General features: G+C 43.2%; 1 protein-coding gene and 1 long non-coding RNA gene across 7 annotated transcripts in view; one reads left to right on the plus strand and one right to left on the minus strand.

The window, feature by feature from the left end:
* The window catches only part of actn1 (actinin, alpha 1), a 189547-nt gene extending 169400 nt beyond the window's left edge, over nucleotides 1-20147 (minus strand). For 4 of the 5 annotated variants that reach the window (XM_052035393.1, XM_052035481.1, XM_052035298.1 and 1 more), the window contains exon 1: nucleotides 19900-20146. In XM_052035393.1, coding sequence (XP_051891353.1) covers nucleotides 19900-20010 — 111 coding nt within the window. In that variant the 5' untranslated portion in view covers nucleotides 20011-20146. Of the gene's footprint in view, nucleotides 1-19899 lie in introns of all 5 variants that reach the window. The other variant, XM_052035573.1, reaches the window with a different exon arrangement.
* Nucleotides 20148-20300: 153 nt separating this feature from the next.
* On the plus strand, nucleotides 20301-22753 carry LOC127572534 (uncharacterized). Of its 2 annotated transcripts, XR_007956637.1 has the most exons (3): nucleotides 20301-20432; nucleotides 21856-22026; nucleotides 22280-22753. It is a non-coding gene; the product is annotated as an uncharacterized LOC127572534 (long non-coding RNA). The 2 variants fall into 2 exon arrangements; XR_007956636.1 differs by lacking the exon at nucleotides 22280-22753 and having other exon boundaries at nucleotides 21856-22051.
* The last annotated feature ends 2140 nt before the right edge of the window (nucleotides 22754-24893 follow it).

Genomic DNA, 24893 nt, shown 5'->3' on the forward strand with positions numbered 1-24893 from the left:
ATTAGCAGTTCTGAATGCATACACAATCACTTCAGCATAATTGGCACTGATTCAAAAATGGAGCAGATTTTACCAGGAGCTGTCAGGAACATGCACAATTTGGGCTGGAGTGGGAAAAAAAGGGCATAGGATCTACAATAAACATCAAACAGACTACAATCATCGGTGTCTGTTCTTTAAACAAAGCTGGGCGGCACTGTGTTGTGCAGATGATACAGCGCGACTTCAGGGGGATATGTACAGGCTAAAAGAAAGGGGGAGGACAAGGTAGAAAAAAAGTGAGGTCATTCATCCACTTGAGGAAAAAAATGGAAAAGCAGGATATTTTTTCAGAAAAGATAAAGGTATTGATGTTCAGAGAGACCTGGGTGTTTTTGTATAATAATTGCAATTTAATGCACAGGTACAAGTAATTAAGGAAGGAGCTAAGGGGTAGAAATACAAATGGAATATTCTATGCAAATAAATTTTCTCCACCCAATAACAGACATGTGATGGAGGAAATCCAATGAAGCACCAGACTGATACCAGTGATGAAGGGAGGCTGTTTGTCCATGAGGAGAAATTAAGCCAATTGGGCCAAAACTACCTTAAATTCAGAAGACTGAAAGGACACCGCACTGAAAAATAGTAAATTCTTTCAGGGCTTGACAGGTTAAAATCCAGAAATAGTGTTTTCCTTGGCTAAGGTGTCTAAAACCAAAAGGTTAGAGTTGCAAAATAAGGGGCCAGTCATTTAGGACAGATACGAAGAAATTTCCTAACCCAGAGGGTAGAAATCTTTGGAATTCTCCACCCAAGAAGGCCAGGGAGATTCAGTCATTGAGTATATGCAAGAAAGTGATCGATACATCTTTGGATATTAAGGGAAATCAAGGAATAAGGAGTTCTTTCAGGTAACTGTTGCCAAGGTAAAATGATGAGGCATCATCATACCGAATGGCAGACAGGATTGAGGGGCCAGATAGCCTACTCCTGCTCCTACTAGTTATGCTCCTCCCAAAGTTCTCATATCTAAATTTCTGCACCTAACCCTGGGAGATGTACATCCTTAGTGTATCAATTCCTGGAATGGTTCTTCATTTACACCAAAGTCTATTGCAGCTCAGTCAAACCTGCAAGACTTGAGTTTTGTGACTGAGACCCATTCAAGAGCTGTAATAATTGCCCAGGATATACTTGATCCCCAAAGTGATTAAGACAGTGAATTGCTCATTTCATCAAATATATGAAAATGATCTTAGCAGTGCCCTGAAATTTATCATTGACAGGACTGAGTGTTTTAATTAATTACCTCAGGAACTCCAGAGGCGTGCCGAGAACGACCTGTAAACTTACCGGCCATCCAATCATTACTTTCATTACACTGTATATACTGCAAAGTTCATCAGCTTTTAGAGTCTGAGAGAGACTGCACAGAAAGAGGCCCTTCAGCCCACCGAGTCCATGCTGACAATCAAGCACCCAGTTACACTAACTAATCCTACCTAACCCATTTTATTCTCCCAACATTCCTGTCAACTCCTCCTGGATTCCACCACTCAGCTACACACTACAGGTTGAAACTCTCTGGTCCAGCAACTCCTATGGTCCAACACGTTTTGAATCCGGCGCCATTAGTTTACAGAATGGCCACCAGGGTGGCTGTATTAGCAGTGCCAAGCCACTAAGTTTGTTTATATTTGTAGCTGAAATTTATTTTCTGTTTTAAGCTTTACAAGTATAAATGAAAGTACAGTACAGCTTTTTAGTTACAAGCTTCATATTATATTTCATGAAACAACAAAAACTATTAATAGTCTTATTTTCTATTTTAAGCTTTATTCTGCTTTTTACTGACATAGCAATAAATATACAGAGTGACCTGGGATGCCTAGGGATTAGGCAGATGTTTATGTGGCAGGGGTGGGGAGGGTGGTGAGGGTGGTGGTGGGGGTAAGGATTTCTCAGGACAATTTCTGTGATCTGGCACTAGTCCAGTCCCAAGGATGCCAGACAAGAGAGTTTCAACTGTAGTCAACTTAGCGTGGTCAATTAACCTACCAAGCTGCAGAGAACATAGAATGCCATCTGGGAAAGGGGAAAGGAGTAGCACTTTGAAAAACTGGGGACTGTACACAAACACCAGGCCCCATTCTGTTTCTCACTAACAGGCCACTTGCATGTGAAATAAACAGAAAATGACAAAACTGGCAATACTCAGTATATTAGGCGGCATCAGTGGAGAGAGAACCAGGGTTAACTGCTGAAATGTTTCATCTATTTCTACCTTCAAATATGCTGGAGATGTGTGGTGTTCCAAAAGCTCATGCAAACCAAGACGTTAAATCTAAACACTTGAGACAGCAGAAGGGTCGGGGCCAGTTAAAGAGAAAAGCCAAAGGCAAGTATGGTGACTTTTGATCGACTCTGAGTCAAAGCTCAAGTCCTGCGGCTTTGACTGACCCAGAATAAACCAGCTTGAATGAAGGACCATTCCAAGAATCAGTGTATTAAGGATGTACACCTTCCAGGGATATGTGCAGGCATTTAAATGTCCCTCCAAAAGTGCTCAAGTAAGACAGGGAAGTGGGAATAGACCATTAAGGCCCCTCAATCTGTTCCAACATTCAATAAGGTCATGGCTAATCTTTTACCTCAGTACCTTTTGTCCCGTTTGCAATGTTTTCCTCTGCGGCATTTATTAACACAAACATGTTACCAATATTTGGAGGAGATGAATATCAATTAATTGGATGGGAGGGGTCTGGAGGGATATGGTCTGGGTGCAGGGAGATGGGCCTAGACAGAAGATCAGGTTGGCATGGACTAGATGGACTGAAGGGCCTGTTTCCGTGCTGCGGTACTCTATTACTTCAATCCATGTATGGCAGATGACATAAATGATGGAGAAAGGTTTGAAGGGAGAGTAGGAAAAAAAATCCCTTAATCTCGTTACAAGTTTATCATTTGTTTAAAGTGACTAACACTGCACTATGATGTTTAGCTCATTGTTTCAGTGTGTGTAAAACACATTGTCCCACATTTGCTAGTTCTCTGTATGCTGGCAGAGTGCACTGTTCTGCACTAACAAGCTCACATCTTTGGAGAGGGTGATTAAAATACATTCTCCTCCACAAGCTGTTGCTGGAGGAGAAACAACAAACTATTAAAAGATTTGTTGCTTGAAGACAAACATTAAGGATCATAGGGAATGAGCCAAATGGTGTTGGGTTATGTAACTCATGGGAAGAAAAGACTTGATAGCCCCAGTACTGAGAGGGAGCTGAGTGAGGGAAGGAAAACATGGCGTGGCTTTCGATTGGGCCCTTCCTCATTCAAATAATCCGCAGTACATCCATTCCCTATGGGCACCAACAGCCTGGCTGGCAGTGAGTGCAAATACAAGAAGCCAAGGGGTGTGTGCTGTTGAACCCTGGAAGTACAAAGGGTGGAAGCTCCACAGAGCATTAGAATGGTGGAATCATCGAAAATATACGACAGAGAAGTGATGGATTTGGGCCATCACGTCTGTGCTGATCGAAAAGATCTAACCAGCTGAATCCCATCTTCCAGCACCCGGTCCGTAGCCTTGCAGGTTAAACACGCACCAAAATTCTTCCTAAAAGTAATGAGGGTTGCTGCCTCTACCACCATTTCAGGCAGAGAGTTCCAGGCTCTACCACTTTCTTGCGGAAAAAAATTTCTTTGACCAATAACTTTAAATCCATTCCCACCCAATTTTTTTTCCACCCGTCCGCTGAGGTGAATAGGTCCTGCCTTTGTAATCCAGTCCCCTTCATAATTTTATACACCTCAGTTAAATTTCTCCTCAGAGTCCTCTGTTCCAAAGAAAACAACTCCATCTTATCCAGTATTTCCTTATAGCTAAAATTTTCCAGTCCTGGCAACAAGTCTCCTCTGCACCCTCACCAATGCAATCGCATCCTTCCTGTAATGTAATGATTAGAACTGTACAAAGTACTCAAGCAAAGCCCTAACAAGCAAGCTATACAAGTTCAGCATACCCTCTCTGCTCTTATGTTCATTGGCTTGGCTAAGGAAACATTATTGACTCGCCCTGCTATTTTTTTTATTACGATCTGTGACATGCAAGGTCCCTGTGTTCCTCCGCACCACTCAATATTTTCCTAAAGAGTGTGTACTTTGTTGTGCTTTCCAAAACGTATCGCCTCACAATTGTCAGGATTAAACTCCATTTTCCACTTTTCTGCCCAAATGAACCAGACCATCCATATCCAGAAGCTGGGAACTTCTTTATCATCCCCATTCTACATGTCAGTCTGAAATATACAACACAAAATGCAAGTAACTGAGTGCTGAGCCTGGTGAAACCCCATGCCACTCTGTGGAGGCAAGGGAGGTTGGTGGGGCTCAACCTGCGTACATGCAACTGGAGGGATAAAATGAGCATTGAAATGAAGAAAAATAGGAGAAGTAAGCCACTCAACAGGATTGTGGTTGAACCACTACCTCTATACTCCATTCTTGCTTTCTCGCCAATGCCCCTTGATACTTTCAGTCTTTAAGTCAATCTTTTTCTTTAATATATTTAACAACCTGGCCTCCAGTGCCTTACGGTCGAGAATTCCATGGGCTCACCACATTCCAAGTGAAGGAATTTTTCCTCATCTCAGTCCTAAATGTCTTGCTCCATATCCTGAGACTGTGATCTCTGGTCATCAATGCCACCAGCCAGGGAAACACCCTCCCTGCATCCACTCTGTTGAGCTCTGTCAGGATTTTGTACGTTTCAATAAGATCTCCTCTCAATCGTCCAAACTGTAGTGAATACCGCCCTAACCAATGTCTCGTCCCGTGACAATCCCACCAGTCCAGAAACATCGAGGCTCTCAGCAGGCCATCGGGTAAGGATGGGAATGGGAGGGAAAAGGGCAGTGAGCACATGATGCCAGCTGGGAGCCAGCACTGAAGATTTTCTTGGCTCTGAGGAGTGTGAGAAGGTGCCACATTAGCACTTCACACCTTGGATCTGCTACTGCCAAGGATGTAGTCCCCTTTCCACTCATTTAAAGTCATGTGCCAATGACATCACCAGCCCATGACTTCCAATTGATAAGTAAACTCTCGCCTGCCTTTTACAGAGATTTAGTTGATGATCTGACTGATGTTTGTTAAACTTTAAACCAGCAGAAACAGGGCACAGTTGCTCAATCCTGATACTTTAACCTCACCTCTTTGTTGGGTGAAGGGTTAAATTGGAGGCCACTGTGCCCAGCACTATACGAGTTCATGGGCTTCCAATTCAATCAATCAAATACCTCCAGTTGAAACATTTGCTTTAATTGTGTCCTGCAGCCTACATGATTGCATTTTTCCCTCATGTATATGATGGGAATTTCAAGCCAGTGAAGATGGATAGTTACATTGTGAGCAGGGGCTGGGATGGGGACCACAAGAAAGAGGGAAACATCACGATCCTGAGAGCTGTTGACTGACAACCTTTCTATCGCCATTTACCAAGAACAGGTGCTGTTTTGTTTGTCAATGGCACAATCTGTGATTTGGGCAAATGGGCGCAAGACGAAGTGACTAAGAACTCCAGAAATGCAGGTTGCATCAACCACTTTCACGACCCTGAAGAAAACTAAGTATTTTTTAAATAATCAGATGAAACAGACAAATAATCACAATGGCACTCCACAATGAATCTCAACGTGTCAACTTATTTCAGATAGAAGTCAGAAAAACTTCAGATGCTGGAAATCTGAAATAAAAGTAAATGCCAGAAACACTCAGGAGGTCAGGCAGCAGCTGTGGAAAGAGAAACAGTTAACAATAGTGAGGAATATAGATTAGCAAGGAGGGAACTTAAGAAGGGGCTGAGGAGAGCGAGAAGGGGACATGAAAAGGCTTTGGCGAGTAGGGTTAAGGAGAATCCCAAGGCTTTTTACTCGTACATGAAGAGCAGAGGATGGCTAGAGTAAAGGTAGGACCGACTAAAGACAAAGGTGGGAAGCTGTGCCTGGAAGTGGGTGAGGTTCTCAATGAATACTTCTCTTCAGTATTCACCAAGGAGAGAGGTCTTGATGACACTGAGGACAGTGTTGGTAAGGGTAATGTTCTAGCGTATGTAGATACCAAGAGAGAGGATGTGTTAGAGCTGTTAGAAAATATTAGGACAGATAAGTCCCCGGGGCCTGACGGAATATTCCCCAGGCTGCTTCGTGAGGCGAGGGAGGAGATTGCTGAACCGTTGGCTAGGATCTTTGAGTCCTCGTTGGCGACGGGGATGGTACCGGAGGATTGGAGGGTGGCAAATGTTGTCCTCTTATTCAAAAAAGGTAGTAGGGATAGTCCAGGGAATTACAGACCAGTGAGCCTTACGTCTGTGGTGGGTAAGCTGCTAGAAAGGATTCTAAGAGATAGGATCTATGATCATTTAGAGAATCATGGACTGATTGGGGACAGCCAGCATGGATTTGTGAAGGGAAGATCTTGCCTCACTAGCCTGATAGGGTTCTTTGAGGAGGTGACCAGGAAGATTGATGAGGGTAGTGTAGTAGATGTGGTCTACATGGATTTTAGTAAGGCGTTTGACAAGGTTCCGCATGGTAGGCTTCTTCAGAAGGTCAGCCGCCAAGGGATCCAGGGAGGCTTGGCTGTGTGGATTCAGAATTGGCTTGCCTGTAGAAAGCAGAGGGTTGTGGTGGAGGGAGTGCATTCGAATTGGAGGGCTGTGACTAGTGGTGTCCCACAGGGATCGGTTCTGGGACCTCTACTTTTTGTGACATTTATTAATGACTTAGATGAGGGGGTGGAAGGGTGGGTTAGCAAGTTTGCAGATGACACAAAGATCAGTGGTGTTGTGGATAGTGTGGAGGGCTGTCGAAGTTTACAGAGGGATATTGATAGGTTGCAGAGCTGGGCTGACAAGTGACAGATGGAGTTCAATCCAGAGAAGTGTGAGGTGGTATACTTTGGAAGGACAAACTCCAGGGCAGAATACAAGGTAAATGGCAGGATTCTGGGCAGTGTAGAGGAGCAGCGGGATCTGGGGGTTCATATCCACAGATCACCGAAAGTTGCCACACAGGTGGATAGGGTAATTAAGAAAGCTTATGGGATGTTAGCTTTCATAAGTCGTGGGATCGAGTTTAAGAGCCGCGAAGTAATGATGCAGCTTTACAAAACTCTGGTTAGCCCACACTTAGAGTACTGTGTCCAGTTCTGGTCGCCTCATTATAGGAAGGATGTGGAGGAGTTGGAAAGGGTGCAGAGGAGATTTACCAGGATGCTGCCCGGATTAGAGAGTATGGATTATGAGGAGAGACTAAAGGAGCTAGGGCTTTACTCTTTGGAGAGAAGGAGGATGAGAGGAGACATGATAGAGGTATACAAAATATTACGAGGAATAGATAGAGTGGACAGCCAGCGCCTCTTTCCCAGGGCACCGATGCTCAATACAAGAGGGCATGGCTTTAAGGTAATGGGTGGGAAGTTCAAGGGAGACGTCAGAGGGAGGTTTTTCACCCAGAGAGTGGTTGGTGCATTGAATGCGCTGCCTGGGGTGGTGGTGGAGGCTGATACATTGGTCAAGTTCAAGGGATTGTTAGATAAGCATATGGAAGAATTTAAGATAGAGGGATATATGGGAGGAAGGGGTTAGATAGTCTTAGGAGTGATTTGAAGGTTGGCACAACATGGTGGGCCGAAGGGCCTGTATTGTGCTGTATTGTTCTACGGTAATCCAGGTCAAAGACCCTTCTAAAGTTCTGACAAAGGGTCTTCAACCTGAAACCTCGATTGTTTCCCTTTCCAGGGGTTGTTGTTATGAACTGGGATATGCCACCTGAAAGTTTGAAGGTTCAATGGCAGGGAATTCAATGGACACTTAACATGGCACATTTTGGGGCTTTGGGTGCATGGAACTAACTGTCAAAGAGCCAGCATCTGTACAAAGAGCCACAAGGCCTTCTCGCGTGTTGTCAGATTTGTGAAGCTGATACTCTGGCTCCAAGCTTAGCACCGGGTGCTTTAATATGAATGACTGAAGAAAAAGCCCCGATGCAAGAGGATAATAAGCTCCACCCCTTTTGTCGAGTGTCCAGAGCCAAGTGGTGCACAACACAGCACCTACAATGGACCTTGGCCAATGAGAGATTGAAGGAATAATTTAAGAGTACCACACTGAGGGAACCTTACAGCTGTGAGCAAAATGAAACCTGAGCAATAACTGCAAGAAATGTGTCAGCCTCCAACACCTGCTCAAGGGAAACAAAGCTGTGTGCAGCATTTTCTACATGCTTCAATTAAATTTCCTTCCTACCTAACTATATCATTAACTGCCAAGGGCGTTTTACAAGATCTGTCCTTTTCAGTAGACGACTGGCACACACGACAGATAAAAGGCACCATCCCCACTCACGTCCATTACCTCTCTACCAGTCCTCTCCTTGCACAGCAACCGTTGCTGTTGACAGTGTGAATTACTGCCCTGTTCTCCTCGCTCCACTCTTTAGTGTTCTTTGCTTCAATCCAGAGCTTCACTTGCTTTGGGTTCAGATTTCGTTTCACTCCCGGTGCATGTAAATGTTTAAAAATGAGTCATTGCTGAACCAAACCCTTTTGTTAGGGGGTAACAGGAAAACCATCCTCACGTTGTGTTGACGGAGCTCTGACTGAATAGAACCAAGCTGGTTTGGGAAATGCTGGTTGTTCCTCGTGCTTTTGCAGTAGGGTTGACGTTACCGTTCTGAAATCCTACTGAGAGGTTTTTGCTTTGAAATCTACTGTCTGCTCTCCATACTCCTCTGCCTTATGAACCTCTTGCCATGTAACAGATGTAGATTTAATCGCCCATGACAACAGCAGTTACATAGATAGAAGTCTATAAGAAAGAAATTAAAAACAGAACTCTTCAACCCAAGAATTGCTGCCTGATTCTTATTAAATTTTGGTGCACTTAAAATTTCCCACTGGCATTTTTCGCAGTGGCGTTTCGAGTTGACATTTGAGAAAGGTTCAATGTTCAATCAGTAGCTTTGAGGCATGGTGGGCTTGGGGGATAGTGGGGGCACATTGCAGGTAACTACATACATCCAGTGTGGTTTTTTTTGGAGCAACAAGGTTGGGAAAGTGGATGTGGTTGAGGGAGGCAGTCTTTCAGAGATCATATCAGCCATGTGTCAAGCTACATGTGAAACCACCTGTGTGAGAAATCTTTTTATGTATTCTGTAGGTTTTGTTTTAATATAAATTACCCCATAATAAAAAAAAATCCAATGTCAATTCAAACTGCACTGGGATGAGCAATGGCCCAGACTCTCTGCTAAGTACTCTGAATGGCTTATTTTGGGTTAACATCAACTACTGTATTTTGGCTTGAAGTCCCAGTGCATACGAGCAAATACTGCCTTTATTTGTGTGTCACTAATTTTCCTACTCCAACAACCTACAATGAGCACTAAAGAAAACACTTTAAACACCCTTTCTACCTGAAAGCCTATTGTTTGACTGGAGTACTGTCATCTTCATAGTTCTTCCTGTTGTTGCCTTGTTTGCATAGGGAGCTTATCCAACAACAAAAGTTTGACACTCTCCTTACCTAATTTACACATGCCAGCACTTTTAACGTGGTGAAATTGTTGGCGATTTCCCCCTTCCTGGCACATCGTTTCTATTCTCATGAGAATGGAAAAGGACAGCTTCAAATGAAAACAACACAGATTGGGGCTTAAGGACGGAAGCTGTTACTGAGGTTAACTTGGTACAAACCCAGGTGGATACGACTACCGGCCTATAATAAATTCATGCAGCAAAGTTTAAGGTGAGAGGGAGGAGGGTTAAAGGAGACCTAAGGGGTAAATTTTTCACACATAGAGTAGTTGGTATCTGGAATGAGCTGCCAGAGGTGGTGGTGGAGGCAAGAACAGTAACAACATTTAAGAGATACTTGAATGAGCAAGGCAGAGAGAGCTAGAATTAATGCAGGCAAGTAGAATTAGTCTTAGATAAGCATGATGGTCAGCATAAATGTGATGGGCTGAAGAACCTGTTTCTATGCTGTGCAACTCTATAGCTCTATGACAAAGAGTATTTTATGCAACTTTTAATACTGTGTAGACTGAGAGGAGTCATCCAATTTTCACTGATAATTATCCACCTATACTCTCACAAAACTTAGCACTCTAAGCAAGCTGCTCTCTATATTCAATCTCAAACAGCACCATGATTCAACTTTTGGCAGCATGATTGCTGCCTTTAGAGGCTGGAGCAGCAAGCGAGTAAAAATATATTTACCTTCCACAATACTTCAAGCCAGGACAACACCAACAGTCATGCAAATTCAAGTCTTACCCTCTCCACTCTGCACCTGCACCGTCCTGCAAACAGATTCCACTCTAAATCTCCCATGTCTAAATAAACTGTTTACTTGACCAATGATCAACAGGTCTAAACTAATTATCCCAAATGTCTGTGCTCCTAAACCAGAGAAAATATATTCAAATCCAACCATACCGTTCAAGAATTCAAATTCTGTTTTGTAGAATCTGTCTGCAAAACAGTGGCATGAATAATAACGATCGCATGATTGTCAAAGTGATGCAGAAAAAAAAATTGGCTTGTTCAAATAATGCCGTTTGGGACACAATTTTTGATTTCCATTCAACATCCTTCAGGTAATGGAAACCTGTCGTCGTTACCTAATCTGGTCTACAAAATGTGGAACAGTACAGTGGTTGCTGGAAAGGCTCAACAGGTCAAGCAGCATCTCTGAAGAGAAAAACAGTCAATGATTCAGCAACACAACATTTTATCAATCTGGCCGATGACTAACCAGTGTCACAATAATGTCTGAACATTGCACTTTTCTTATAAACTGCTAAGAAACCCAGTCCTTTCTTCTCATTACAGCTACTGGTGGGCAGTACATTTCAGCCCTGCAATTCAGGATTGATTTTTAAAAAAAGAGAAAGAAAATGAGCATCAGAATGATGTTACGTTAAATATCTGGTTCTACCCCATTGCGAGCATCCTTAATCTCTTAAAAAGAAATTACACAGTGGGGTCTCTTTAAAACAGATGAAGGATGTTAACAATGAGTCAGAGATCAGACTAATGTAATGAATCTCACCAATGCCTGCATGCCTCTTCATGCTGGATCTTGACAGCCATGCAAAGGAATAGCAAACCACAACCATTCAGTGCAATTCTGGTCACCACACTATAGGAAGGATGTGGTAGCAATAGAGAGAATACAGAGGAGATTCACCAGGATATTGCCTGGGATGGATGGCTGTAGTCATGGAAAATTGTATCAGCTGGCTTTATTCTCACTGGAACGTTAGAGGCCGAGGGATGACCTGATAGAGGTTTATAAAATTATGAGGGGCATAAATAGGATAAAATCCTTTTTCTCCCCAGGGCAGGGGAATCTTGAACTAGAGGGCATAAGTCTTAAGGTGAGAAATTTAAAAGGAGATCCAATGGGTAAATTTTTCACAGTGTAGTGAATATCTGGAAAAAGATGCCAGAGGAGGCAGGTACAATTACAATGTTTAAAAGGCATATGGACAGGTACTTAGATAGGAAAGGCATAGAGGGATACAGGCCTAATGCAGGTAAATGGGATTAGCGTTGATAGGCTTCATGGTCGGCATGGATGAGATGGGCGGAAAGGGCACATTTCTGTTCTGTACGATTCTATGATTCACAACCATAGAGAATTTCAAATGATAAATACCTGCATTTATACATCTATGAATTTATAAAAGGCACAGAAATACTTCACTAGGGTACAAGGAGAAAAGTAACAGAAAGCCAAATGAGCAGAGAGTTGGAATGATGTTCAATAGCACGGTCAAAATAGCTGGTTCAAAGAGGGAGAGATGTTTGAGAGTGAATTCTTAAGCATCGAGCCTAGGCAGTTGATGCATGACTGTCTATGGCAGTGTAAAAGAAAGGGAGTTGGGGAAGAGCAGAAAAGGCCAGCATCAAAGGAAAGGAGAAGTCGGGACAGCAGAAGGTGTGGGTCGACAAGGGTGGGATGGAAAGGGTGTCACACTCCACCACACCAATTTGTGAACAGCATCCAATGTGTGACAGTAGCCAAGAGGCAGGACAGAGGCAGGACAGAGGCAGGACAGAGGCAGGACAGAGGCAGAGGTGAAGGCTTCAGTCTTCCAAATGTTCAGCTGGATATTCAGCTTAGCCAAGGCTAGATGTACTCTGAACCAATGTTTTGTTTTTGTGGAGGTGCAGAAGGGGAAAGGAGGAACAGATGAAATGCCCTCAAAAAGGAAAAGGAAATTCAGTATCTTGTATCACAAAAGCCACAAAATAATCAACCACTCTTGCCAAGCCACACTGTTATTTACAATTCCATATTGCAATCTTGGGAATTGTGTCAAAACATTTCATAGTCTCAGCTGAAGTTCAAAGTTGCTGCAATTTTTTTTTAAGTAGTTTCCTTGAACTTGAAAGACATCTCTTCAGGAAATGCCTCCCACAAGCGAGCTGAAAATGCAATTTGCACCATCAAGTGAGTGTTTAATTGCCTGGCAGTGCTCAATACTTCAAAAGGTCAGCAATTTTTCAATGCAATCACTTCTCCATTGGTGAATCTCCCAGTTCAGATGCAGCTGCACCAATCACCAGTGATCATTCTTCCACAGCCTTGGGTAAACAAACAGAAAGCATCCAATTCTCACTTGATATTCTTGGAAATTGCACAGTGAAATGTTAATGTGAAAATCATGTTAAGATACTCACTTGCTGTGCAAAACCCAATTCAAACATTTATACTGAACTTTTAAAAACATAATTCACAACAAATAAACTAACTTTGGAGGGAATGCATTGTTGTAATTTGGACAAATACAGCAACCAACAATGGGATGAGATCAATGGCAACGGTCCTGCTTAATAAACAAAATGTTCCCATGATATTGGGAGGACTCTCCTACTTTTCCTTATGTATTGTGATGTAGTTTATTATATTATTGAGACAGGCAGCTTGGGCTCAGGTCTCACATCTCATCCAAAAGAAAAAAGTAGCGTTCCCTTAGTACTGTACTTCACTGAGAAAATAACAACACATTCTCACATAACGTCTTATAATGGCAGGTTTGGGATTTCTGATACTACTGGTCAAGGCACTGGGTTGAGAGTCATGTGCCAGTGATGCCGCTGCAAGTAAGTTTTTTTATTGCACCTGTGCAATACATGTACTTGTGCATATGCCAATAAACTTCATTTTGACTTTGATGTAGTCCTGGATGCTCCCAGATTTAAACCCATTCCGTTTTGCCAGCTAATCACAATCATGGAAGCTAGAGAGCTCCTACAGATGGCCACCACACACCCAGCTTGGAGAAGAGTAATCTCTTTTCAGTTCCTACAATGCAATCCTTACTGCTTCCTGTCTACCAGATGAGGACAAGATTAAACTCAGCTGTGATACTCGCCACTAACTAATCAACTGTGACACTCACCATTACAGCCTGCACATGATTAGCTACTTGAGAAAGTGCCAAGTTACCAATACCTTTTGAACAATAATCAACATCTGCAGGAAAAGTAGTAGAAAACGTACCTAAATGGTTGATGATCAGTGTGTCTCTGAAAAAAAGAAATCTCAATCTTAGCACCATCCAAAAATCCCCAGTGTCCTCTAAGCTATTGGTAATTTTTTTCCAGTAATTTGAATATTTATCCGAGACAAGGTAGAATTTGCTTGAGGGAAAGTTATTTAAAACAGTATTTCATTTTAAACTCTATTTTTGTCTGTAGTTACAAGTGCGATCTGTTTTCACATTCTCAACATCTTCAGCATTCCATAATTAACAGTATCCATCCGGTTAGCTGTCACTCTCCAAAATCTACCAGCACTCATCCTTCACTGTCTGTACAGTGCTTCTTTGAGGTGAATCATGTACAGAATAAATAAAAATCTAAGTGCAAGATCTTACCACATGGTTTACTTGCATACGCAGCACCCATAAAGCACTGTGCAGGTCTGGAAAGCCCCAGTTTCAATACCCTACTTGTGCTGAGTTAACAGATCTCAGAGGCACCTCTGCGATCAGGCTCAGCGTCACTGGATTGGTGGGTGGAGGTGGAAGAGGTAAAAGGGAAAGGAAATAAGTGGGAATTCTGGCTCAGTCTGAGGTTTGCCCAGGCTTGTAACACAGAAGGCAGCCAGCATCTATCTCTGGAGCCGCATCACAATGCTCTGGAGAGGGGAGATAACTTGGGTTGGGGGGGGGGGGGTGAAGAAAAGAACTGCAGCATTAGCCCTACTGGATTAACCTGCCCACTACTTTACAGTCAAAGTGACAAAGTTGTACAGCACAGAAACCGCCATGAGGGCCCATCAAGTCCACGCTGACCCAAACACCTATTTACACTACTTCTGTTTTATTCTCCCCACATTCCCACCAGCTCCAGGCAGTTTTTAAATCACTCACCAATGCACCAGGCACAACTTACAGTACATAATTAACCTACCAACCTGCACATCTTTGGAACATAGGAGGTAATCAGAGCACCTAGAAGAAACCCACATGGTCACAGGTGCAAACTCCACACAGACAGCATCAGAAGTCGGGATTGAACCCAGGTGACAGGAGCTGTGAGGCAGCAGCTCTACTTGCTGCACCACTGTACCAGCCTTAGCTCTTCCACAATGCAAATGATGCAAGCTTTGCTGGACCGGAATAACATCCAAAACCTTGCACTTGTTAGCGACAACTTTCAGATGATCAAAGAGGTCATAGTGCAGAAGCAACCCTTTGAAATGCTGCAGTGCCCTTCCACTGACAAATGCAGAAGAACTGAAAAGTCTACGGCAGTACTGCTGTCAACACCGTTTCCGAGCACAAATTTACAAGTTGCATCATGATTAGCAAATTGTATTTTCAGCAGCTTGATACTTTCACAATTCTAGGGGATCCCCCTGCTTTCTAACCTTTTGAGGACAATCAATAGTACCAAGCCAACAGTTCACAAGGAATCCTGGATGAAAGATTCACTGTCCCACATGTTATTGGAATCAAGGATCTCATTCAACCATGGCTGCACAATTGAGGTGTGTGTGTGGGGGGGGGGGGGGGGGGTTGGGGGTGGGGGTGGTGGGAGGAAGAAGGGGGAAGAGTTATTGCGAGGTAGAACTGACAGCTGTGGAAGACAAGGCAACAAAAGGAACCAGTGAACTGACCAAAGAGGAAATATTAATTTGATATTTTACCTTTGCACTTTTACAGCATCTGAGCCCACCTCCAAATATCCCAGTGTGAGTGACAAGATGAGAAAGGAGAAGGTCAAGCCCCACTGATTTATTCAATGAACATTTTTCCAAGACAGTTACCATCAAAAACTTGGATCGCCACCCATCATCTTTGCATACATGGGTAATATCTCCCACTATCCATGCAAGAAGGCACCATTCTAAACTCAGGCACAGCAGCAGGAAACTGTTCAGCAAATAAAATTGTTACTGATTCAAGGCCTGTTATTCAGTCTGTGCTCAACAACAACTAGCAGTATTTATATAGTACCTCTAATATGATGAAATGTCCCAAAGGGTAAAACGGGAGGATTACTAAACAAAAAGTCAACAAAATCTGACACTGAGTAACAGAGGATAGATGATCACTTAGTCAAAGGGCATACTTGACGAATTTAAGGAGAACCTTCAAGAAGGAGATCAGAGAGATTTAGGGAGGAGATTTCAGAGCTCAGAACCAAGACAATTAAAAGATCAACCAACAGTGGTGGATCAATTAGAATCAGGACTGCACAGCAGGCAAGAGCTACAAGAACGCACAGATATGGAAGGCTGATACGGTTGAGGAAAGTGGAGATGGGGTGGGGGGGTGGGGGGGGGAGGTGAAGGCCATTGTGAAATGAGAAAACTAAGGCAAGGATCTTAAAACTGGAGAGTGATCAGAGCAAAAGCCAGTGTGGCCCAACATGCACAGGTGTAATGGCTGAACAAGACCTGGAACAAATTAAGATGTGGAAAGCAGAGTTTGGGGTGAGCTCAAATTTATGTTGGGTGGGAGATAATTGACCAATGGAAATAAATCGAGTCTAGAGGTAACAAAAAATGGATTGGGAATGGTGGCCAGAAAACCATTCGTGGAGGGAACCAAAGGCAAAGGAAACAGTCTTCACCAGGTTTAGCTATGGGTGATTTCTGGTCATCCAACATCACACATCAGATAAACAAATTGGAGTAGTTCAGGGAGGTGTTTGTGAGATAAAGCTGAACGTCATTATCCTATTTGTTATGTCGAATACATTCTTGTGTGAATAAAATCAATGACAAGGTGCTTTCATAACATGCTTGTCCTTGTAGATTGCAGAAAGAATCTCATCATGAGTTGTAAAGGTGTGCAGCAAGTGTTTTCCTAATACAATCTATAACATCTGCCTTTAATAAGGACTCAGATTTTCAATAGCCAGTAACTGAAAATAGCTGGTTTCTCCCACTCAGTGCAAGATACACAAGACAGAGTCATACAGCACAGAAACAGGCTATTTGGCCCACCATGTCCATGCTGACCTTTTCGCCCACCTACACTAATCTCATTTGCCCACATTAGGTCCATGTGCCAATTTAAGTGTCGGTCAAAATGTTTCTTAAATGTAGTGATTGCATCTGAATCCATCATCTCCTCTGGCAGCAAGTTCCAGATATCCTCTATTCTCTGTGTAAAAATCTTTCCCCTCAAATCCTATCTTCAGCTCCTTCCTCGCACCTTCAACCTATGCTATCTTGTTTTTGATACTGTATCCCTATTATTGGGGTACCAAAATTCTGCTCGAGACAAAGCTGTAACTGCTCATGCTGTGTATTCCTTCTGGATTATTACACTGCAGATGATCCTGTGTTTTGTAAAGTAATAAAGCTATATTTTATAAAATTGCAATAAAGCTGTTAGCATTTGATATCTGAAGTGTGTGGGAGGAGGAGGGGGAGGGAAGAGAGGTCCATTCTGTGATACCACGTACAATTTTAGAAGCAGCAAATCAAAAGGAGAGAGCGCAAGAATTTCAAAAACATAACAAGTGTGCAAACACAGATTTAGTTATATGATTCAGCACTCCTGCTTTCACACTTTGCACTGAACAGTACATTAAAAAAAACATTGGAAGACTCTCGGATTTAACTGTTTCCAGAAAGGCAAAAAGGGGTTTGGGGGTGGGGGGGGGGGGTGGTGGTGGAGAGTGGGTGTCAAATCATTTCTGTGAAGATGACAGATCAAAGGATAATACTGGGCCAACGAACCATGAAATCAGCAACAAAAAAAGAAATCCAAAACAGACAATCAGAAAATAACTACCAAAATCAATCTTATATTGAGCCATGATAACATTCCAAATTTGCAAAAACACCCCTCATCACACCAGTGGTTTCATTCATGAAAACAACACACACAAGTTCCTGATCAGTGTAACTCAAAATCAACATAACTCAACTGAATAAAACTAAGGAGGAATTTTACATAAATGGACAAGAACAGACCAATATTTCAGGCATGCTTAGATCCTAACTAGTCAGAAAACCAAAACTGTTTTTCAAAATTCCAAGTGATGGATTTTCTTTTTCTTTTCCCTCCTGAATATATATCTGTCTTACCTTTAACTAATGCTTGAAAGAGGAGGAAACAATATTTTTCCAATAGGATCCCAACAGCTTATTCCCAGCAGAGGCCCGGTAGTCACTGCCTTGTTGACACTGTGACCACTATCTACAAGATGCAATGCCCTGGACAACACCCCAAGGATTCTTCTATGGCATCTCCCAAACCTCACAAGGGAAAAGGCACAGAAATATGGAAATGCAATTGCCTACGTCCATGTCACACACCTCTCCAAGTTGGAAATAGATTGCCTTTCTTCAACTACACTGGGTTTAAATGCTGTAATTTTTATAACCAACAGCACTGAGAAAGTACATTTATCATATGAAGCACAACAGGAAGACAGCAACACTTGGTGGACTGGCACCACCAGTGACATCAACACCCCGTTTATTTAAAGAAAAGGTCAAATTTATATCACATAGCTTACACCATTTAGTTTTTTTTATGGTCAGTCTTTCTCTAAATATTTCAAACCAGGGCATTCACAAACAATTTCTTAAGAAGTTAAGCTCCTTTCTTCAAACATTTCAGTCCATTCCTTAGGCCTGATAAACGAGAGAGAAGCAGGAGATTAAGAGAAAAGCCTCAGTCACCTTCACTCAGTAACAATGACAAGAGAATTTACAATGATCACACTCTTGTCTGAAGGCAAGTAGTTAAACAATGTCACTTCTTTGTTAAGTCAAAAATACTCAGACATTTAAAATGATGTATACCTAATACAGTGAAATGACCTAATCCAAGAAACCTCTGGCCAAGACAAATCAAACACTTGCATAGAATGAGTGTTACCATTTTTGGACATGACTGTACAGTATTAACCCAACCCTCATACTTCACAAACTCTTAACAGCTCTAAAATATTTCTCAACGTTGTCTGAAAGGTATCAGAACATTTTTATAGCACCCAAGTCTACTTGTCAGTTTTATTTAAAAAAGAGGAACAGTTTATTGGCTTAGATCAGGCAAAAGAGATTGTGATTTTGGGGTTGAGAAAAAAGCTGAGGCAAATAAAGGCACAGCATGTTTCGCTTTAAAACAATTGGTCCCAGGCAGTAAATCTAAGAATTAACTGCTTCCTATTAACAGGCTTCCCCTTTGACAGTTTGTTCATTCGCTGTAGTTTTCGAACTCACTCGGGGAGGGGAGAGAAGATAGAGAGGTGTAGAAGACTTAAAGTAAACAGTGGTACCTACCACAGAAGGTATATCAGATTTTTTAAAAAGAATTCCCCTTTGCCAAAGCACAGAGGGCGATTCGAACATTAAGCTCTATTTGCTTTCTGCCTCGTGTCTGACATTGAAACGGCTCGGGGTGGGGTTAGACGACTCTCCCAGTCTCAGTAACACCAGGTGAGAAGGGAGAGCGGGACGACTTCGGCCTTTGCAAGTGCCCAGAGTTCCAAACCGCATGAACTCTGGAGGTGATTAAAATACAACGCTCGGCTTAAAATTCTTCCAGGGAGAAAGAAAGAAAGCGCTTAGATGCACTACTGCAATAGCCGATGGAGAAATTAACGAGGAGAGTGAGTTCATCGAAACCTTTATTTGGTCCTAATTTAAAATGAGGAACTGGCACTTGGGAAGCCTAAAATCAGTGGTGCAGTGTTCTGAATGCTGCCCAGCCAAGACTGGAGGAGAATGGACATCAGAATAGAGATATTTATGCTGGGCAGGGAGATTACCTGTCTAAGGCCAGCACTATACCCAAGCCTGGCTCACGTTACCCACGACCTTACTTTGGTAAGGAAGAAGGGAGAAATTCCTCCTTCATTAAAAACACCCTGTTTTTTTTTGTCCCTTTAAAACTAATATCTGCCTCTGACTGCTTGCAAACCCGGGAGGATAGCTCAATAAACAGAGACTCGTCCACCGACCATCTGTTGCGTTCAGAACTTCAGCACTCCCCTCCATCAGAACCCACCTACTTTCCAGGAAGCTCCCCAGTCCATCTCTGATCTTGAGGCCAGAGAGGAAAACACAATGACCCAGCAAAGATTTGGTGAAAAGAATTACGACCAACAATCTACAGCTTTCACAATTACTGTCTGCCCTTTCCAATCCCCTCCCCCCGTGAGAGTATTCATTTAAAAGGAGTGCAAAAAAAAAACCTCGCTCATATGTTGAGTTTATCTAATAATACAAAGCATCAGGTGATTAGGAAATGGCTGTCATTTAACCGAATTGATATGCAAGCAAGAAAGATGATGCTTTGATCCTCTACGTGAATACATACAGCCGGCTGTGCAGAGATAAAAGCACCCACACAGCGCACTGTTACTTGCCTTTCTCTGCTGCTTTTCCCAGGCTGGATCCAATAAGAGGTCTCTGTCCCAGTCATCCTCCGGCTGCATGTAGTCATCGGGCTGCGAGTGATTTGATTCGTAATGATCCATGGTTCCTTTCGTGTCTTGCTACAGTCCGGGTTACAAGGCAGCACTGACAAGGGTACAAACAGCGGCACTCCCCTCCCCTCCGCTCTCGCTCTCTCTCTCAATGCAGCTCTCTCGGCTCCACAGTCACACAGAAACCCAGCGCCAACCCCCCGGCCGCGGAAATTCCGCCCCCTCCCGCGCCCATTGGTCGCCCCGCACCGCCCGCGCCCACTCCCATTGCTGGAGCGTCCCGTCTGTCACTCCCGCCCATTTGCGCCGGTGGCTTGTGATGAAGGGGGTGTTGGAGGGAGGGGGGCAGGAATCTCTCGCATGTGTCGGACAGTTATCATCAGACCGTGCCGGAGAATTGGTGACGTTTGTGATCTTTTATTAATCCTTCGCAACCCAGCACGTTCAGACAAAGTCAGAAATGCAGCAAAGAGGTAATTGCTAAAAGTCTGATACTATTGGAGCCGCAATTTGTTCCATGAAGCAGTGCACCCACTCACAGTGTGGATGATGGTGACGGGTCTCAGATGCGATTCCCCTCTGTATGAACGCTGCATTTTGCGGAGCAAAAGAGAAAATACGTGGGATCCCATTGCCAAATATAAATTAGTTGTATAAAGTTAGAATGATTGTCATAATCCTGCTCAGGTGAAAATACATAATGGCAAATATCCGCACTGTGACGAATTAAATACGACTACAAAGCTGAGTGACAAAGGAAGCTGCAAAAGGTTAACTCTGGGCAAAGACGTGGCAACTGGACTATAATGGGGAGAAATGTGATTGTGCATTTTGATACAAAACGAAGCTTCTTTCACAATAGAGCGAGTGGGAAATGTTTATCGTAGGGGGATCAGTATCTACTTGCGAACAAATTTCAGAGTTAACCTGCCGTCATCTCAGTAATTAGAAAATTGTTACAAAACCGATTTCAGTGTAAGTAGGGTCTGGATCGGAACTTTAAATGTGATCCTTATGGAAGGGCCCATTGAACACATATATAAAGTATACAAATAGGAAAGGTGACAGTGTCCCCACCCTTCCCCGTCTCCATCACATCCTTGACCACCTGGGTACGAAAAGGTCCTACAACAAGGCCTTTGTGCGACTACACCCGGGGTACTGACTACAGCATATTTGTCCTTAAGGAGGAATGTCCTTGGCCTCGAGGAAGTCGTTAAAGATTCATTGGATTGATTCCTGGGAGGGAGGGAGATGGGGTGTTCCAGGCGCAGAAGTTAAATGGACAGAAGCTACATTCGCGGGGGTGATCTCATTGAAACACTGAATTATTCAGCTGCTTGATAACGACGCTCATGTGGAATGATTCCCCTGTTTGGAAACTCTGTAAACGGGAGAGCACTAAATCAGAACAAACAGCCATTTATGGCTGAGATTAAGAAAATTCTCTTCACTCAGAAGCCATGGATTTTGTCAAGCATATTCAAATATATTCAAGGCTGAGACCGATAAATTTTTGAATACTCAGGCGATGCAAAGATAGTGCAGGAAATTGGTGTTGAGGCAGATTAGCCATGTTGGCGACACAAGAGACTGCAGATGCTGGAATCTGGAGCAACACACAATCTGCTGGAGGTCTCTGTGGGGTTGGAGGAATTGTCAACGTTTCGGGTTGAAACCATGCGCGAGTACCGCCAGTATATTGTTTAGCCATGATGGCATTGATCATTGGAGTAAGCTTGAAAGGCCAAGTGGTCCATGCCTGCTTTTACTTCTTATGTTCTAATGTAAACATACAATTATCATCGTTATAACACTGAAACCATATTAACTATATGTTCCACAAAGGGATTAACAGTTTTAGCACTGATCTAAAGCCTGTTAAATCCTTTAAAGTGATCCATGCATCAGATGGCATTGAGATGGGCAGCGTCTCCCAGAGGGAAAGTAGCTGTGACGGCGAACTCGGTGAATGTGGACTCGGACCTCTTACATCATCTGGGGAGGACACGGAGGACTCCGCGTAAACATCGAGCTTGTTGTTTGGCCTGCTTATTTCAGTCGGAGGTCAGCAATAAAATTCTGAAACCTCGCAATGTTTCTTTGAGTACACGGGAGGGAGGCGGACCAGCGGGATCCGGGGCCGGGTGACTGTAGTGGGGCCGTGGAATACAGCGCTTGGGCCATAACTGTGTAGATTCTGTGCAATAATGTGTTTTAACATGTGAAATGTACAGGATACTCATTGCCCGGTCAGATCGAACCAAAGTACTCTTTATTTATGTATATATTTTTTTTTGTCATGCCTCCGAAAATGCAGAGAATAGGAAGACGTGACCATCGCTGAAAACGTAATCTTCAAGATCTTTTATTGCAGATAAATTGTTTCCGAGTTGGCTCAGAGGAAAGGACAATACTTCCCCACACTTCGCGGCTTTTCAAACCCCAACTTGCGCCATCAAGTCCTTTGAAAAGAAATTCACATCATCAAGAAACCGCTTTAATGGGATTCTCCCTCCCCATTACTAACTGCATTTGAAGGCGGGCGTGGATTTGCAAAAAAAAATCACATTTTTCCTTCCAAAGTCAGAAATTCTTTTCGTCTGCAGTAAACATCACGGATTAGGCAAAGACTTCCCCCCCGCCCTGCTCTCTCTCTCTCTCTCTCGCCGAGTTCACCCGGCGACCAAACACGCGCATTCCACAGATTGCTGGCAAACTTCTGACTCCCGGTGGCACAGAAAATATGCAGGGCAGGACCAGAGCGGGGATCGCACGTTGCCTTACCCGGGATTTACTTTGCCATCTAAGGTAGTCTGCTTTTTCTCAACATCGGCACACACCGAGCCGAACTCACCGCCCCCCTAAGAACTAGGATATATATCGCAGAAAGCTCGCTACCATATAAGGACAAGAGACTGGAGGTGACGTTAAGCAGTTCCAGGATTGAGACAAGACACATTGCAAAAAGGAGGGGTGGACTTTAGCCATGCCCAGAGCCATACACTGCAGCGCAGACTGGTGCTAAGCCGCACTTGTGACCAGCTATTCAAGTGTACAGCCGCTAGAAGCCTGTTAGCACTTGCAGCCGCATAGCGCAGTTTTAATTACAGTGGTCGTTAAGATCGCAGTGTGTTGCAAACCGTAAATCTTAACAGGACCGTGCAGGCAATTTTAGCCTGAGGGGAAAAAAATCTCCTTTTAAACGTTAGCTGTGGCTCCCTCTCTGGGCTCAGTGGGTGAAATACACCGCCTGCTTCTGGCTTCACAGGGAAAGGAAGCAGTAACGTGATGTCAAACGGGTCAATAGCGGAAGCTAAAAAGAAAACTGCAGCTGCTGAAAATCTGAAATAAAAACAAAAGGCTGGAAACACTCAGCAGGTCAGGCAGCATCTGTAGAAGAGAAACAGAAATATAACGGCAGCATTAATTCAACAAGTCAGGGAGCGTTTGTGACTAGAGAGAGGCTTCACGTTTCAGGTCGCTGACCCTTCATTAAACATGCGAGCCCGAAATAAAAACAGTGTTGGAAATGCTCGGCAGTTCAGACAGGGACTGCGGAGAGGTGTTAACATTTCAGTTCCGGTGAAATATTAAGAATTGGAAGAAGCTTGGCGTGCAAAGATGTTAAAGCATATGTGTGGTAGCGAGGAGGAGAGTAATAAGGGAGATGTTCGAGTGGATGGAAGATGAAATTAAGTGACGGAAAAATCGATGGTGCACAGCAGAAGTGAGTGCAAATAGATATGGGGAAAAGTGTTTGGAAGTACTCAGCAGGTTAGGATGCATCAATAGAGCTAATGTTTCAGGAAATGTTGACTCTTTCTCTCCCTACAGATGCTGCCTGACCTGCTGAGTATTTTCAGCATTTTCTGGGTTTTTTTAAAAAAAGATTTCCAACATCGACAGTTTTGATTTTCACAGAAACCTACGTGGGACTGTTGATAGGTAAATGGGAACAGGGTGCGTGAAAATGTGAACTTTAAACCGAAATTCAAAGTCAGAGGCCAAAATCAATTCCTGGATCTACAGCTTCTCGTTAAACCAGTCCCTGTTTTCTGGTAGAGATTCTTCTAAAAGACTCTTCAGAGATGCTAATTTTGGCAGAATTCAGAGAAGACCAGGTGAGTTGGGAACCAAAATGAGATCTGTGGGGCGCTGAATGACAACAGCTTTCTTTGCAAGGTCTTTGACTTCAAGTGCAGTTTGCTGTTTCCGTCTAGCACATTGATGGGGATGTGACTAGATTAAGCAGTAGTCAGTTATGCAGTCATTGGTTTGAGTGAATCAGTCATCTTTGTTGTCATTCAGTCAGACTACAGCAAGGTTGTATGTCAGGCCTTGGGTCAAGACTAGTCTTGGGTCAAGACTATTGCTTACAGGGTCTTGTATGAGACCCTATAAACAATAGAGTCTCATACAAGACCCTATAATCTTAAATGAGACAGAGTATGGATTATAACAAGGTTGTGATTGAACCATTTCATCCTGCTTTCCTTGCTCCTTGCCTGCCAGTTACACCTTTCCAGATATTTGTGTCCTCACCAACCCTGTAATTGAGCTCATAGGCAGATAGATAGTTTGAATCAGTCCATTCCTTCCACTGCTTAAGCGGGGCTTGAATGCTCACGAAATAGCACATTTATCTCCTGAGCAGTGGTTGGAGTTCTCTCCACAATATTCATTCACTACAGTAGTAAATGAGAAGTAGAATACCTCAGATTTTATCTACCCTTTGACAATTTTCTCCCACAAAGCTTAGTCCTTGCAGAGGTACAGTTCAACCTCAGTAAGGAATACTGTCAACTGTGCTCTGGTGATACTGGCTAATTCAACATTGCAAAATAATCAAACCTTTCAACCTGACTAAATTACACCTAGATAATTTTCACCAAGGCAGTGGATTATATTCTTAATAGTTTCAAACTTCATTC

The sequence above is a fragment of the Pristis pectinata genome, chromosome 1 (genome assembly GCF_009764475.1).
Source record: "Pristis pectinata isolate sPriPec2 chromosome 1, sPriPec2.1.pri, whole genome shotgun sequence".
In the NCBI taxonomy this organism is placed as follows: Eukaryota; Metazoa; Chordata; class Chondrichthyes; order Rhinopristiformes; family Pristidae; genus Pristis; species Pristis pectinata.